Source organism: Poecilia reticulata, chromosome 6 (genome assembly GCF_904066995.2).
Source record: "Poecilia reticulata chromosome 6, P_reticulata-male-v2, whole genome shotgun sequence".
Classification (NCBI taxonomy): Eukaryota; Metazoa; Chordata; class Actinopteri; order Cyprinodontiformes; family Poeciliidae; genus Poecilia; species Poecilia reticulata.
Genome location: NC_088835.1, coordinates 21,711,764 through 21,727,610, shown reverse-complemented (window position 1 = coordinate 21,727,610; position 15,847 = coordinate 21,711,764). Strand labels below are relative to the sequence as shown.

General features: G+C 39.3%; 1 protein-coding gene across 15 annotated transcripts in view; it reads right to left on the bottom strand.

The window, feature by feature from the left end:
* mef2aa (myocyte enhancer factor 2aa) overlaps positions 1–15,847 on the bottom strand; it is a 75,302-nt gene that overhangs the window by 34,481 nt on the left and 24,974 nt on the right. For all 15 annotated transcript variants that reach the window (XM_008412371.3, XM_017305341.2, XM_008412374.3 and 12 more), the window contains 2 exons: positions 14,606–14,818; positions 4,144–4,347 (listed from right to left, as the gene is read on the bottom strand). In XM_008412371.3, the coding sequence (XP_008410593.1) occupies positions 4,144–4,347; positions 14,606–14,659 (258 nt within the window). In that variant the 5' untranslated portion in view covers positions 14,660–14,818. The remainder of the gene's footprint in view (positions 1–4,143; positions 4,348–14,605; positions 14,819–15,847) is intronic.

Sequence of the window (15,847 nt, the reverse complement as noted above, 5' to 3'; positions counted from 1 at the left end):
TACATGTCCTCGAAATCATACTAGTAAAACTAAATCTTGTTCAGGTTAGTGAAATCCACTCTAAATCATTAGATCTGTAGCCAAGAATACCAACTATTGAAAAAGGGCACAGAACACTATCAGTTGAAATCTGCATCACAAATGCCTCATGAAAGGTGGAAAACATTTAGATTTTTTTAATTATGCTCTGTACTGCTGCTTTGACTTTTAAAACAGATTCAGTTTCTAACAGAAATGTAAAGAAATTGTCTGATTTGTTTCCTGTAGTGTTGGTAAGGTTAACCACACATTTCGGAAAAGAGTCTGAACCTACTGCTCTGCTTTGGACTGCGAGCCAAGTTTGAGACAAAGTCCACAGCCCTCCACTGGGTTATCAAACTGTGGCCAAGGCATTCATCCATCTGTGGAAAACATGGACACTGTTCTCCCACACTGCACAGCTCAGCCTTTATCTACAGATGGTACTACTGAGCAGGAATGTGACCTTTGATTTAGTTTCTCGCACGGAAAAAAGCTTACTGGCGAAAAAGGAAAAAAAAATGCGAGAGGGAATAGCTGTTGCCTCCCAAACTGGACAAATGAGCACATGCTTGTTGGCGTGGATCAGATTGGTTTAACCCAATTTAAGAATTTAGATAAGTGTCCACTGTAAGTGTCCCCATGTGAGGCCCATTTCACCAGATAAATGAGGGAGCGATGGATTCCTCCCATCACTACACGTGCACCGGCTCTTCAGAGAAGTGCACAGAGATGTGTACCATTCTGGAGACTCACCAGTTTGGGAAAGACGTGAGCAACTGAGCAATTTGATATTGGGCTAAACAGATTGTCGCTGACCAAAAATGGGAAGATATGCATGCCAATGCTGTCAAGTACACTTCTTTGAACTTCTTCAGTTCCGTTTTATTTCTGAACATTCACCACAGACGTAGCAAGCAGAGGTTAGTTGTCCATATTTGCAAAGATGTTTGCTGAGTGAGCTGAGACAACAGCAGCTTGTTCTCTCCTTTTTATAGAGAGGGGCCGCTTCCTCGAGAGCAGCCAGCAGTAATGAATGAGGAATCAACTTGGGGTCACTGGTGCAAAATCATCCCCCATGTACATTCCAGCTCCGCCATGTGCTTCACAAAAGCATACAGCAGACGAGCATGTGTAGAGATTTGGTGCATATTAAAGTAGTTTTTTTTTTCTTGTAAGATTAGGCATTTCTCCCAGTCCTACTACAGTCTCTCCAAAATATTTTTCCTGACAGTAATAGATTGTAATTGTATAGATTGTATAGATTGTAATGTACAATCTATAACAAGCTGAATTGAAACAGGAAAGTCTCAGTGTGCAGCTCAGACAGAGGGTAAACTAGATTTAGACAGTAACTGCAATGTACTGACAAAACGCCACCTGAAGCCGGCACAGCATTGTCATTTGTCATTTCAAGGTGGTTCCAGCTGAGTGTGTGTGGACAAAATTTATACAGACTGATGTAATTCTCCTTTATTAATGCATTTCTTTGGTTTTGTTATGTAGAACAGTAGTTTCAAACTAGAGTCCTCAAGGGCCAAAGTCCTGAATCTTTTAGATATGTCTCTTGTCCAACACTCTTGAATTAAATGACAAAACTGCTTCACTAACATGCAGTCAGGCTCTACAGAGCTCTACTAATGAGCTAATATTGGAACCAGGCATCTCTTCAGCAGAGCACATATATCTAAAAGTTGCAGTGCACTGGTCCGTGAGGACTGGAGTTTGAGGCCACTGATGTAGAAGCAGCCAATACAATCTTACCTCTGCTGCAATGTCATTGTAAAGCAGAGGTCTTCAACTCCAGTCCTAAAGGGCTGGCATCCTGTAACTTTTAAATGTCTCTCTGCTTCAGCAAATGAGTCAAATAATGAGGTCAGTAACAGAACTGTGGAAAACTTGATTGCATGCTGACGAGGTAATTCAGCCATTTTATTCAGGTGTGTTGTACCAGGGACACATCTAAGTGTCACAGGACACCATCCCTAAAGGTCTGGATTTGAAGACTAATGTTAAAAAGATTGAAAAGTTAAATATTAAATATTCAGCCATATTCTGAATGGCTGGAATATGCCTCTATTAAAGCAAATGAAGGATGATCTTATTTCAAAAATTGAATACAATTAAAGGGATTTATTTAGCAAGCAAATGTAAGGTCTATTATTTACGTGACGCATACGCACATATCTAATCACAAACAGTACTACAGTTAAAAGATGGAATGATTAAATAAACTTGGGCACTTAGTGTGGTAATTCTACTTTTATTTTGCAAATTATAATATTATGTATTTAATATTTTTTATTATATTTTTATAATCTGAGGTTGAATACTTTTGTGGAAATGAAAGAAATGCAAATTATTGAGTTTGTGTCTCTCTTGGTAGTCTAATGTGGGTTATATATAGTGATTACAAGTGATACGTTTCCAATGGTTAAAAGCTGTTGTAATGTTTTGTTTTCCATTTCTCTGTGAAAAGATTCTGTTGCAGCTAGTCACCATGTAAAAAAAACAACAAAAACAACAACAACAACAACAAAAAAAACATGACTGATGCACATGATATTTTTCAACGTTTTGTAGGAGGCTTAAAATGTTAGAAACTCAGACATTTAGTTTAGTGTGCTGTTGAATGGACAGTGAGCACCGTGGTTAAGTCAAGAGCTGTCTTATGAAATCTTAGAAAGGCAGGACATCAATATGTGAACATTTATTTTGAAAGAACTGCATATTTAATGAGATGTCCTATTTTTTTCACATGACTGCATGCAGAGAAGAAATATTTACATCTTGATTGGGAATACACCGAATGTTTCTATCACTATAAAACTCAATATCGAGCAAGTTTTTTCTCAAAAAAAAAAAAAAAAAAAAAAAGGTTTTAGAGTCACAGCAAAAACAACTTTGTGGTCACTGTTACGTAAGGCATGTATCCATGTATCTTTCATGCAGGTGAGCCTCTACTCTGCTTGGAGGGCCCCTGATGGAGAAGTGACTACATGAGGATGCCAGAACACTCTTCTGCAGCTCTGCCAAGCAGGTAATTCACAAGCAGAAGCGGCATAAATAAAAGATAATGGGCTGCAGCTGACTTCTTTATACTGCATGCAATTTCACTAATTCCTCCAAGTGAGAGTCTTTTCAAACTAAGGATTCTTGAATTTTTCCCTTTTTTCAAATCTCAGCCATCTTAAACTCTCAAAGTCTGTTAATTGTGCAGCGGCAATGCGAGTTGTGCACGTGTAGTGGGCAGGTGGCAGTAAAAACAGTGCAGGCATGGAGCAGCGTTCTGCATCTAATAGAAAGGGTCTTACTCTGCACTCGAAGGGCACTTGAGGTAATGGCAATAAAGATTAATGGTTAATTTAACACTGACTGTCGTGATTTTATCAATAGGCAATAACATTCATTGTGTCTTCTTTCATGCAGTCAGAATGAAGATATTGGCCCCTTTAAAGAAAGCAGATCTTGAATTGAAATGATAAAACCACACACGTGCCAGTGCAAGATGTTTGGAACAGTATGCGTCCCTAATTATTCTTATTTACTCTGGCTTTAACGCTTTTGGCTGACAATTCTGTACACTGGCATAACAAGTGGCTTACTCTTCCGGTAGTCACCAGGCAGGCAGGAGTTGCCAGGAAACCCAAGTGCTCTCCACAGAGCATGGAAGAATATGCTATAAAGTGTGTTTCTGCTAAAAATACAGCAGCAACTGGTTTGATGACTAAGTGTGCTAAGAAGCTGCCTGGCTCCTGAGCTCTAAAGGTACAATATCTATGGGAAACACTGGAGGTCAGCACTGGTGGTCAGGAGTGACTGCGCGCATGCCTTTGCAGATAGGTTTTTCTTGTCCGTTGACTCACACAAGAGAAGCCGAACTTATCAGGGAGCACAGACCTCCTGTTCCCTATCTGTGTGATGACTAGAAGGAAATTGTTACTTCTTCCTGACTTGTTTATCTACTTCTGCAGTATTTACACGGCAAGCTATGCTCCAGAAATGAACATATTTTAAAATCGGATTCCAGCCCTGAAATTATTAATGTGGTCCCAATCTAATGAGTCTGAACGAAGGTTTTGAGTAATAAATCATAAAGGGAGGGGGGAAAGAATTCCCACTCACCTCTACAATGTCAGAGTTGGTTCTGCTCTCATGGGGCTCATTGTACTCTGTGTATTTCAGCAACACTTTGTCCATGTCTGTGCTGGCATACTGGAATAGTTTGTTAGAGCTGTTGAAAATGATGAGGGCTATCTCGCAGTCACACAGTACGCTCAGCTCGTAGGCCTTTTTCATCAGGCCGAACTTCCTCTTTGTGAAGGTAACCTGCAGAAGGGACACAAAACAAAACCATCCATCAGAGAGAGAGAAAAAAAATAATAATTTCTTTCACTGAAAAGGGGGATCAAAGTAAATTTAATCAGACAGGTAAGATGTACCTGTAAAATTTGAACAGGTGTAAATATTTTTTCATACAAACGGAAGCAGAAATTCTTCTTTAAAAGGAGTAATAACATCTTTAAGCAAATGCAGAAAAACAACCACAACCATTCAGTTGCATTCAAATTAGAATTCATTTAAAGAATATGAATGAGAATATCATTACTATGTCATAAGAAAGTCATATAATATAGATTCATCACACAGAGTAAAATTTCCCAAGAGTTTATTTCCTCCAACACTGAAAATTGTGGTTTATGACAAATGAAAAATAAAAATTCAGCTTCTAAAAAACTGCAATATAACATATTAATTATAAGTGGATTTTAACCATTCAAGATCTTAGAAGAGTTAACTGAGTGAGTCTAGAGTGAAGTTTTCACAGTCAGTAACGATTTGAGGGACAATGTCACACTCCAAATGTTGGTGTTCTGTGTTTATCAAGTCCAAAGTCACCACAGAAAACGTGTCTCCTGTGACAGGGTTTATGAAAATGATGACTTCCTTTTTTCAGCTGGACTTGCCATTTGCCCATGCTGCCAAAAGTACCGATATCTGCAACAATGACACTGTAAATGAGAGTCTATGGAGTACTTTCACCACGAATATGATACAAGACAAAGGCCCCATTAGAGCAGGATGGGCTTCCGTAACACCTCAGCAGGGCCAAATGTTGATTTCCTCCATGCAACAACACCCTAATGCAGTAATTTATGAAAAAAGGAATCCTACTTAAGTTTTGAGTGCATACAACTTATAGTACATGGACATACTCTTCAGGAGTTTTACACTTTTCTGTAAAAGGTCTTACACAAGTTTTACACCTCTTCACATGTAAGATTATAATATTCTGACTAACTGAATTTTAGGTTTTCATTAGGTAGAAACATAAACATATAAAGCAAAAAATCAAATAAATCAAAATCTCGTGAATTAAATTACTGAACTAAATTGATGCTTAGTTAATGTGCCCACCTGAATGTTTAAGGCACATTTATCTATGTAACTGATAAAGATTTTGTGAATTTGCTATTCCTTTAAGACAATATTATTATTACAGGTCATCGTCCAGACATGTTTTGAATGTCAGAAAAACATAATATCTGCACTCACGTAAGACAGAAAAGTTTCTAAATTACATTTGACCATGATTAAATTTATAGCAATACTGCAGCAAACAAGATGGCCACTAACAAGCTCACCCATGCTTTGCTGTGATTGGAATAACATATTGCATGTCTGAAACATCTAGTTATCAGGGCAGAGGTCAGAGTAAGCAAGCTGAGTCAGACCTTTGGCAGCAGCACGGGTCCATACATTACTGTGGCCCCTGACTCCATGTACGGAAAGCTATCACTGTAGTGCAGAATAAGCCGTGTAACACGAGCAGTCAGATGGGACTTTGGGTCATACATCACTCCAACAGTAACGCAACCCTCTCTGCAAAGTGATTCTCCATTCTGTATCTCTGCAGCTCTGTGGTTGCCTCTGACCCATTCACATATGTCATTATGTTTCACCACCTCCTTACAGAGAGGCTGCATTCATTTCTAAAACCAGAAACTAACTTACAAAGATGGACAAGGCAAACAAACTTGTTTTCTCCTTTAGCTGTTGACAAAAAAACCCATCTAAACCATACTCTTGGTATATTGGACCTTTATTTTGTGGAGTGGATCCAAATATATAAAAAGTTATGCTTTATAGACACAGAGTGGTGTATGGGACTGTACTCCATCATATCCACTGACCTACTAATAGAGGAGTTGAGCAGATGATCGGGCTTTGCTTGACCAGCTTCCAGTTTTTCCTCTGTTTTCATAACTGATATAAAACACAGTGTGGACTCTGTGTCACAGTTTGTCTACGACCGCAGAGGCAGTGGGGTCAGTCCAGCTGTGATAAACGAATTTCAAATTTTCCACACTGCAGGTAATTACAAAGCACCATTATTCCTTTCGGGGACACAGAAGAGCCTGTCCTTTTATTATTTTCTATTCAGTGTACTAATCTGACAAACCAAATTCTAAAATGACATTTGCTGAACAAAAACAGAACTGTGCATTTTATTCTGCTGATGCTTTAAAGGAGCACACAGCATGAGGTTTGGGAGGGGGGTCTTAAACAGGATACGGCACATCATCTTTCTGCTCCGTTTCAAACTACTGAGTGAATCTCCAGCTCTAACACCGGCCAGCCGACGGTAATGGGGAATCTTAATGACTTAAACTAGAATCAAAAGGTAATTTTTTTTACTAATTTAATTCAAGAAGTGATACTCATACCTTATCTTTAATCATTTACCATAGATTGACACATTTTGTGTATGTTAATTTTGATGGTTATGGCCTACAACAAATGAAAACCCAAATTAGTTTCCTCAGAAAATGACAATATCACATGAACAATTTAAAAAAAAGATTTGAACTGCTGTACTGGAGTAAAGTATTCCTATGTGACTTCAAACTTCAGAGACATCAACAACATGCTTCCTTAAATCGTCAGTAACTATGGAAGCTTCACACAAGAAGCTTGGATTCTGCGCCTTTTTATTTCTAAACAAAATAAAAAATGCTTTCATCTAAACTAAGAACTTGGGAACACTGAGTAACAGTCCAGCCCTTTTTCCTCCTTAGTCTAGACAAGACACTTTGTCTCTGGCTTAATACAAGCTATACAAGTCTAGTGGTCCCTGAACCAAAGACTCACGCAATAGTCCATGGTTTCTGAATCTTCCACAAGCTCTCAAATAAGCTTTGCTTCACAATCCTGTTAAGGCTGTGCACTTTTTGCTACCACACTTTTTTTACTCCCACTGAACTTTCCAATAATATACTTGGACACAGGAGTCAGTGAAGAGCCAGCTTCACTTTGAAAATGTGGACTTTTGAGAGTCCAGGTGAACTTGGACTCACGCAGGACAGGTTGACAAATGTAATGTATGTTGCCAACGTAATCAGGAAAACCTTTATAAAAGTAATCTATTAAAGTTAATTTAATAATTCCTCCTACTTGTGTCTTAGCTAGGAAAACATGTAACAGATTTTGTAAACAGATCAGCAAATAACCGATCTAGTCTTTTTTGCTTGTAATTGTAAATGCAATGTCAAATGTCATTGACAGTAGAATGCATTAGAAAAATAAGCAGTAAAATCAAGGATGAACAATGTGAACAGGAGGTCAGTGATGCTGTGGTGAATGGTGGGCCTTACGGGAGGTAGAGATAAAATTCTACTTAGGGTTCCTTACAACTTTTGGGCTAACTTTGGCTCTGACCTCCAATCTCTTTTAACTGAACACTTGAGCTACCAACTCGCTCATTCATCTGCTTGCAAATTTGTTTGTTTGCCTAACCAACTAGAAAGCAGGGCCTGCCATGTGGGGAAACGATTAACAAATTGTGTGCTCTTTAGTAGATGAATGCTGCCGTTAAGCCGAGGAGATGTCACCTTTCAGCAGGAAGCCCAGGATGAGACGCTGAGCGAGGACTTTGTTCCACCTGGATGCATAGCAGAGTGCTGAGTGCAGGGTTCCTGACCCAGACACAGCTCCATTTTAACCTGAGCAGTTGCTCTGACACCTGCTAATTCTTGATTCTTTACCCCATCCTCAGATATTCTACCTGTACAGAAATACAGTTTCTGGTAACTGTGACATGAAACACGAGAGTGATATTACTCATATGCAGCTACGTATTTATATTATGCTGTCTTCATTTGCCTCTGTTTTTCTCATTTTGAACAACTGTCTAAGAAGTCTGGCTTTGTTTCATCAAAGCTCTCCAACATTTGCAAATATAACCTCCATCCACCCCCATCTCACCTCAGATGACTGGTGCGACAGTGGAAAACCACAGACATCCTTGAGGTCAAGTGGGAGGTTTACTGGTAAAGCTTTCCTATGGTTCACCAACTCAAAGACTCCCACAGAGACGCTCGATGTGGTTTTAAAAAAAACTGAGTCGCCCATATGCAAAAAATGTGGTGCGAATGTAGTCGAGCTCCCTGACTAATTCATGTAATTTTACAAAGAAATGTTTGGCTTCAGGATTATAAAGCTACACCGCACACTGATCTTGCGCAGTTTACAGTTCTTCTGGGAAGTCAAATGTCAGTCCAAATTAGAAGGGAAATATCACATTCAAACTTACAATGAGCTGGAGAGATTTAAACTTATGGCCAGTATCAGACAGATCAGTGAGTCGTGAGGCTGAAAGCTCAAAAACATTCACAGTGTCAAGATAAAGTGATAATTCTGTTTTTAATTCACACATTTTCACATTTCCACCATTTTCCCAAGTTCCGCAAAACCACAAAGAGCTTTTACAAAGATTTTTATTCATATTGGTAGCTTAGGATGTTTGCATTTTTTGTCTAAGTCTGTATGCAATAGATTTATCTGCAGTAGTTAGGAGTCCTGTTTCTCTGTAAGGATTTTTCTCTATTTTTCTTGAATATAGCAATTCACATACACCTTTACTTTCTACAAATCAAGATATTCTAAAAATCTGACACAAATCTAGACACACTCTTATTGAGATTCCTCCACCAGAAAACGATACATATGCCATACACCGCAACAAACCCAGACACACATTCACAAAAAACTGATGTGTCAATCAAAGGGTCTATCAATGTCTATCCTTGAGCAACGGTGCCAAGATGACAAACAAGACATCTGGGACTGAGAGTGCAGCTGTGATCGGGGCATGGCAGGAGATGCCTGATTCACTAACACCTACAGAGAGGGCAAGGAGCTAGCAGCCTTATTAGAACCTCATGTCACCTTTGACGACCCTGACGGCAGACAAGAGAGGAGCTTGAGAGACAATGAGATCTGGCACCAGCTGGCAGGGTGACCTGGACCCTGTGGCTGCTGCCCTGGCTCTGCAACGCCAGAGCGTGCACGCTTGGGAGACAAGCCAGGGCCACCGCAAATGTCTGCCCTGATCAGATCTCTCTGGGAGAGAGGACAGCCTCAGGATCCCCATGTGGACAAGTTTGGGCTCGGAGGCCCTCAACCAGAGGGTGCTATTAACCTTGAAACCTACAGTAGCTCTGGCCGATCATGTACACAGGAGAGGATGACATGCTAGCTACCCAAATGTTAGCAGGATTCCTGGAAATATTTTGGATTTGGATCAAAAGCGGATGATGCAATTTAGGGATCACACACTGGCAATAGGCAGAGGTGTTGCAATAATTAATTTATTCATTTAAAAATAAATGCATCTTGCCAATATGCAAATTTCAGCAGAATAAACGGCTCTATGTGCTGGCATGTTTTTGCTTTCTTTTTGGACTTGTCATATCTCCCTTCAAATACTTCGCTATAAAAGCGTGTAGAAAATGTGAAAAAGATTTTAAATGCGGGGTGCTGTGGTGTCACAGGGGCAAAGCATGACCCACATATGGAGGCCTTAGTCCTCGTGGCGGAAGTCGCAGGTTCGATTCCTGGCCTTGCGACATTTGCCGCATGTCTTCCTCCTCTCTCATTACCCTCTTTCCTGTCAGATTACTTTGAAATAAAGGCCACTAGAGCCAACAAAACCTAAAAAAAAATATTATTTTAAATATGGAAAACCTTTGTCAAGTGTTTGATATGTGGAAGGTTTTCTCACATGTTTTACATGTCAAGGTGCATCATAATGTCGCACTGTCTTTGCATTTAGAAGTCAGATATTGCGGATTTCCAGTCAGAAAAACAGCAAGTCTCTCACAGAAGAAATTCCAATCAATTAGGGGCCAGTAGGGCTCTATATGATCTGTAGAAGATATATTTGTGAACTCGAACATATAAAGTGGAAACAATAATGGTACTAGCATGCATTGGTAATAGTAGTTAGAACTCAAACAAATAGCAAACCCCACTGACTCATAACTAGAACAAGCTCTGGCTCCAAGATAAATCAAAATGTCCAAGTTTGACACATTATTAGATGCTACTACACAAAAGACTCTTCATGTGAAAACATTTCACACGTGACTGGATTTCCCCACGTTTCACGTTGCAAAATAAAATTAATTTCCATATGTGAAACACATGTTTTACATTAATTAAAATATAATTCCCACATGTGAAAGACATGCTTCCCATTATACCTTACACAACACATTTTCTGCTTTTGTTAAACGTGAAATTAAACGCAGTTTGTCTAATTCTTGGATAAAAAATAACACAGGCACAGCTTTAGGTTTTCCTTTGTAAAGTGAGGATTGCCTCGTCATTGTGATCTCAGGGCAATGTGTGCACGTCAGCAGGAAGCTTAGCCTGGTAATAAGCAGGTTGTAACTTTGATTCCAGTTTCCCCACCACTTGTCAAAAAATGGTATTGGGTATGAATGTAGGAGACTATCAAAATAATTTGTTTGATTTGTACTGCTCAATGTGACTAGAAAAATCTACATAATTTTAGTCCTTTACTATTCGACAATTATACTCAGGGTTTCACAAGGAAATGTATGTGTTCTTCATCTTACGTCAGTGTTCTAAAACACAAAACATACATATATATGATTCCTAGATTAATATGTGCTTAATCACACTCACATGTGTATTCATGTGCTTTTTTATCCCATAAGGAGACCAGCTTTATCAGCACAGCTTTACAGAACAAATGTATATCATTAAAAACACTCACAATAAATGCAGTGGTTGTCACACCAGACAGTTTGCCTTTGTGGTTTTTTAAAATTTATTTTATTTTTTTACCTGTCATGCAAAGGACTTTGAGAAAAGGTGAAAGATGAGAATCAGGAGGAGTGTTCTTTGTTGCTCCCTCGAGAGTGAGTAAGAGAGAGCAACCCTGAATGTGCCACCAGGGAGCTGCCTTACTGGGGCAAAATCCAAAATGAGCGCCAGCAAGGGCAGGCGACCCACCACCCAGAAGCAAAATCATCAAACTTTTAATGACTTGGACAATTACCCCCAGTGAGCCAGCTTAATGGCATCCAGAGGACATCACTAGACACCGCTCACTAGGCTTCACCAACGTTTACTCTAACTAAGAAGACTAATGACTCCTCTGCACCTCTCCAGCATCATTTCTGCTTTAAAACAGGTCCAGACATTGACAGGCCCTCCAGAATGCATGCATGGTGGAAAACACCGGATGTGTGGTTGGTCCTTCTGATTCCACTTAAAGGACAGCGAAGTCGGACAGAGTGGACTCTCTCCCCACTGTTGCCCTTCCTGAGGTTGGAACTGTGTCTGATTTTATTTAGGACTGTTCCTTTAGGAAGAAACACTAATTCTCGAAAGAATATGGACAAATCAGAGTGCTATGATTGTATTAATTGACTGAAACAAAAGTGAACCTGATATGACTCTTATCTGGCATTAAGGCCAGCTGATGAATTTGGTACCTTGACATATAGGCCCGTCACTTTTGCAGTAACCCACCATATGCAGTAGGAATTACTCTTTATTACTTACCACTACCATTATTGTGAAATGACTTTAATCATCAAAAAAAAATTATTAATCGAGACAAGAGCTGCAGTTTGTTGTGCTGTTGGTGCAGTGCTATTGTCGACAGTGTCTTGTATGCAAAATGAATACAGCACAAATGGCCTACTTAAGTATTTTTTTTTTATTTAAAGTGCTGGAGTAATAAAAGTTAAAAGCAGAGAGGCAAAAAGATTTAAACTGTCTTCAGACACTGAAGACCGCATGCAAATGGCTTTTCCCCCCTGGTTAGGAGCATGCCCCAGGGAGATGGCACTGTGTGCTTTATGGCCCACAGAAAAAAGAAAAAAAAGGAGAGCGATATGCACACATACATCACTTAATACCAAAGCTTTATTTTAGCACAGCAGCCTATTGTCACGGCCAACTTTCTGCTGTGCCAGCTAAAATTACCTAAATGTGAGCTGAATTGCCTGCGTTGTGCTGATTATACACTGAGACATTTAAAATCTGATGAAAATACTAGACTTTTGGAACACATTAATAATAAGCTATTTCTATTTTTTTCCTCCCTGCACATCCTATCTTAGGTGAAGCAATGCAGAAAAAGTGTGCACTTTCCTCATAAAGACTGTCTGCAATAAATGAATCAACAGAAGAGTTAATTGGCTTCCTCAGCAATTTAGATACCAACCTGTTTTCCCATAACGTTATCTCCTTCCTGTTTGTTTTAACATCTCACAGGTCTCTGCATAAAGTGTACAGACTAAAGCCAGGTGTTACCCTGATAATTGGGCCACATTGTGGATTCTTTGTGCCACACTTGGCTGAATTTCTTTAATAATGGTTGCAGAAAACATCGTGGTCAGAGTGGCATTGAAGCAAGATGGATCATGCTGTATATTGGTCCTGTCAGTGTGCCTGCTGTATTTAAATACAAAAACAAATGTGCTTTCAAAAAGCGATATAAAAACAGCATGTGCCCCCTAATCTTCATCTTAAGCAAAATTGACTGTAGTTAAACATAGTTTTCTTGCTGTAGATATCCAAAGATCTAGTTTTTATGCAGTGCTTTGCTGTTCAGGATTTTATATTTATCGTGAGCGGACAAGAGAGAATTCCAGCGTTCCCTTCCTTTACGGCCAGCCAGAGCCAACGCGGCCAAGACAAAGATGGGCGCTGCGTGTCCCTCTGACCCCACCCTGGAAATGAGAGGGCGCTGTGCTACAGTGGCTGCACCTAATTGCTACCAAATAGCTTCAGACACATAGAGTTCCAGCAAATATGGGGCCCAGCCACACCGCCGGGACCTAGGGGACGAGCCCTACAGAGTACCCACAGTCCATTCCTTCACCACGAGGCCCCCTCTGCAGCACGGCACTCCTGCTGCCTCATCAAGTTCTCCAGTTGAAATTGCAGAGTGGCAGGGGAATCGAGTCTGTAAATACGACCGCACTGACAATGAAATGTCATGGTTCCTGTTCAGCTGGCTGGGACATTGGGGAGGGAGGTTTGTCTGTTTAGATACACCGTGACAGCTGCTGAACCCTGGTCCAAGGTGGCGAGGCAAGCTGAAGAAAACGGTGACTTTCAGACAGTAAACTGAAGATACAGATGTACACTGAGAAAATGAAACATTCTTCATTATTCCAACATACTGAAATAGGAATTTCTTGAATACTTTTTTACACAGCATCCAGAAATTATGGGATATTTTGCGTATCTTGAGCTTTTTAAGGAAGGAGCTATTTAGTCAGCTATTTCCAGAATAATTTCTCAAAAATTTTAATCAGAGAAAGGATTCAAAAGTAAAAATACATTTTAATGGAAAACTCATTTTTTACATGTCAGAACATAAAAACTAAATATACTCCACGTCTGTTTGGATTCACAATACATGTGAAAGGCCATTACAGATCATTTGTCTGGCTAAGGGCTGTCATACTTCAACATAATTTTTTTAACTTCATGTGTAAAAGATTGTTTTCAATAACTCATTTAACTGTTAGACTTCATTGTTGAATCTATGAACATAAGTTGTTCAATTTCTAGATCTGTAAAACGAACCGCAGACCATGACACTTCCACCATCATGCGACAGTGAAAATATTGCTGGAATGGATCGAGTCTGCTTGCATTTTGCAACAACAGAGATATGTGCAGATCGCAAAGATAAAAAAAAAAGTTATTGGCATTAGACAACTAATGTAGCTGTATTCTTTTTATATGGCAACCCCACCAAATAGGTCATATTTGACAGCACGATATGACACTTTGCTTTTTTCGTGATTTGCAGCTAGTAGTCACTGAAACATTATTTATTTCAAATAATTAAGAGAGTTGTAGGGCCCTGTTGTCAGGCTAATAATCATGTACAGTTTTTTTTTTATTATTTATTAAAAAGCTCTTAAGATCTTGCCAAGATAACAAAACACTCTTCTGCAAAAAAAAAAAAAAGAACACCAGATTAGCAATGACAGGTGTCTGGAAACCTGAGATGGATTTATTTATCAGCACCTTCTGTGGAACACCTGATTCTTCGTTTGTGAGGCAGAAGGTGTGATAAATATACTCACCTTTTTAATTTGACAAATCTAAGTTACACTGAATTTTTTTTGGTTATTAATTTGAATATATCACATTTATAAATAAGCAAGGCTTCAGACAGAGAGGTTTGTTTATCCAAATATGGTTGAAATGTTTCACATGAATGACAGAACGGTGTTTTCCCACTTACCTGCCTGTTCCTCTCATCCATAATCCGGGTGATCTGTATCTTCTTCCGCCCCATGGCTGTGCCCTTTCCGGTCTCTCAGACACGTCAACAGTATCAAAACAACACACTTTCTTCCCCCACTCCCTAGAACATTGTGCAACAGGATCTCTTGTTGTGCGCTCTCTTTCACTCTCCTCAGTACACTTCTTGCTCCTCTGCACACCACACCACAGTCTGAAAAGAGAGGGGGAAAAAAACGTAATATTAACTTGACACCCAACGATGTCTGTTTAAGTAATCTGAAGCACCAGAGGGTCTTGTGTTCTGTTCTCAGGCAAACTAAGAAAGTGTTAGATACACATGCAGTAATCTCTCTTTGCTCCTGTACTTAACCTTTAGTTCAAGTAACTGGAAGTCAGTTTTACATTTTCAGTAGAGCAAAGGGATTTCAATATCCAAATAACTTGCTGTGGAAAAATCAAACCATGAAGTCTGGGGTGACATTTAGTATGTAAAGAAAAAAGTGAAATCATGGCAGTACCATTTTGAGAGAAATGTACACTGGCAATGTCTAACAAGTGTAACACCCCCTTACTACTGTTGCTGAAATAATTCAAGACGGTAGTGTCTGGATAATGGACGATGCTTCAGGGTGCAGTGCCCAATGATCCTTTTCAAACCTGTTATATTTAGGATCCCCAATGCTTTTAAATAGAACATAAAGGGAAATGCATCTACATTCTAGCTTCCCTACCTGCTCAGCATTCCCAATTTGGAAATATTTCTGGTTGCATAAAACACTGACCCTCATGGAGTGAAAACTTTACATAGGGGCACAACCATCCATTAAGGTCAACATTGTTTTAAAACAGCAGTTGGCAAGATAGGAGCAGCATTCCTGCTAGATATACAGTGGTATTTTTACTTAAGGTCTCCCTTAAGTGTGACTCTCATACCATTCTATGCCTGGATGTTAGGTTCTAACCCATTCTAGTGTTGTAAACTTGTAGCTCAATCCTTTTGTGCTAGAACAACACAGCTCTGCATCTATCCATATTTTACCCAAACATAGGTTAGGAAAAATAATCCAAATTGAGTTGATTTTAACCCAATAACTTTGACTTCATGCTGTTTAATTTATGAGTTGGAAAGTGTTTCTACTTTAGATGAGAATTCAATGGTTCATCAGCTTCAGCAGTTTTTTTTATTTATTTTATTTTTGTTTTCTAAGCAGATCAACACTGACGCTTGCTTTGCGCTGAA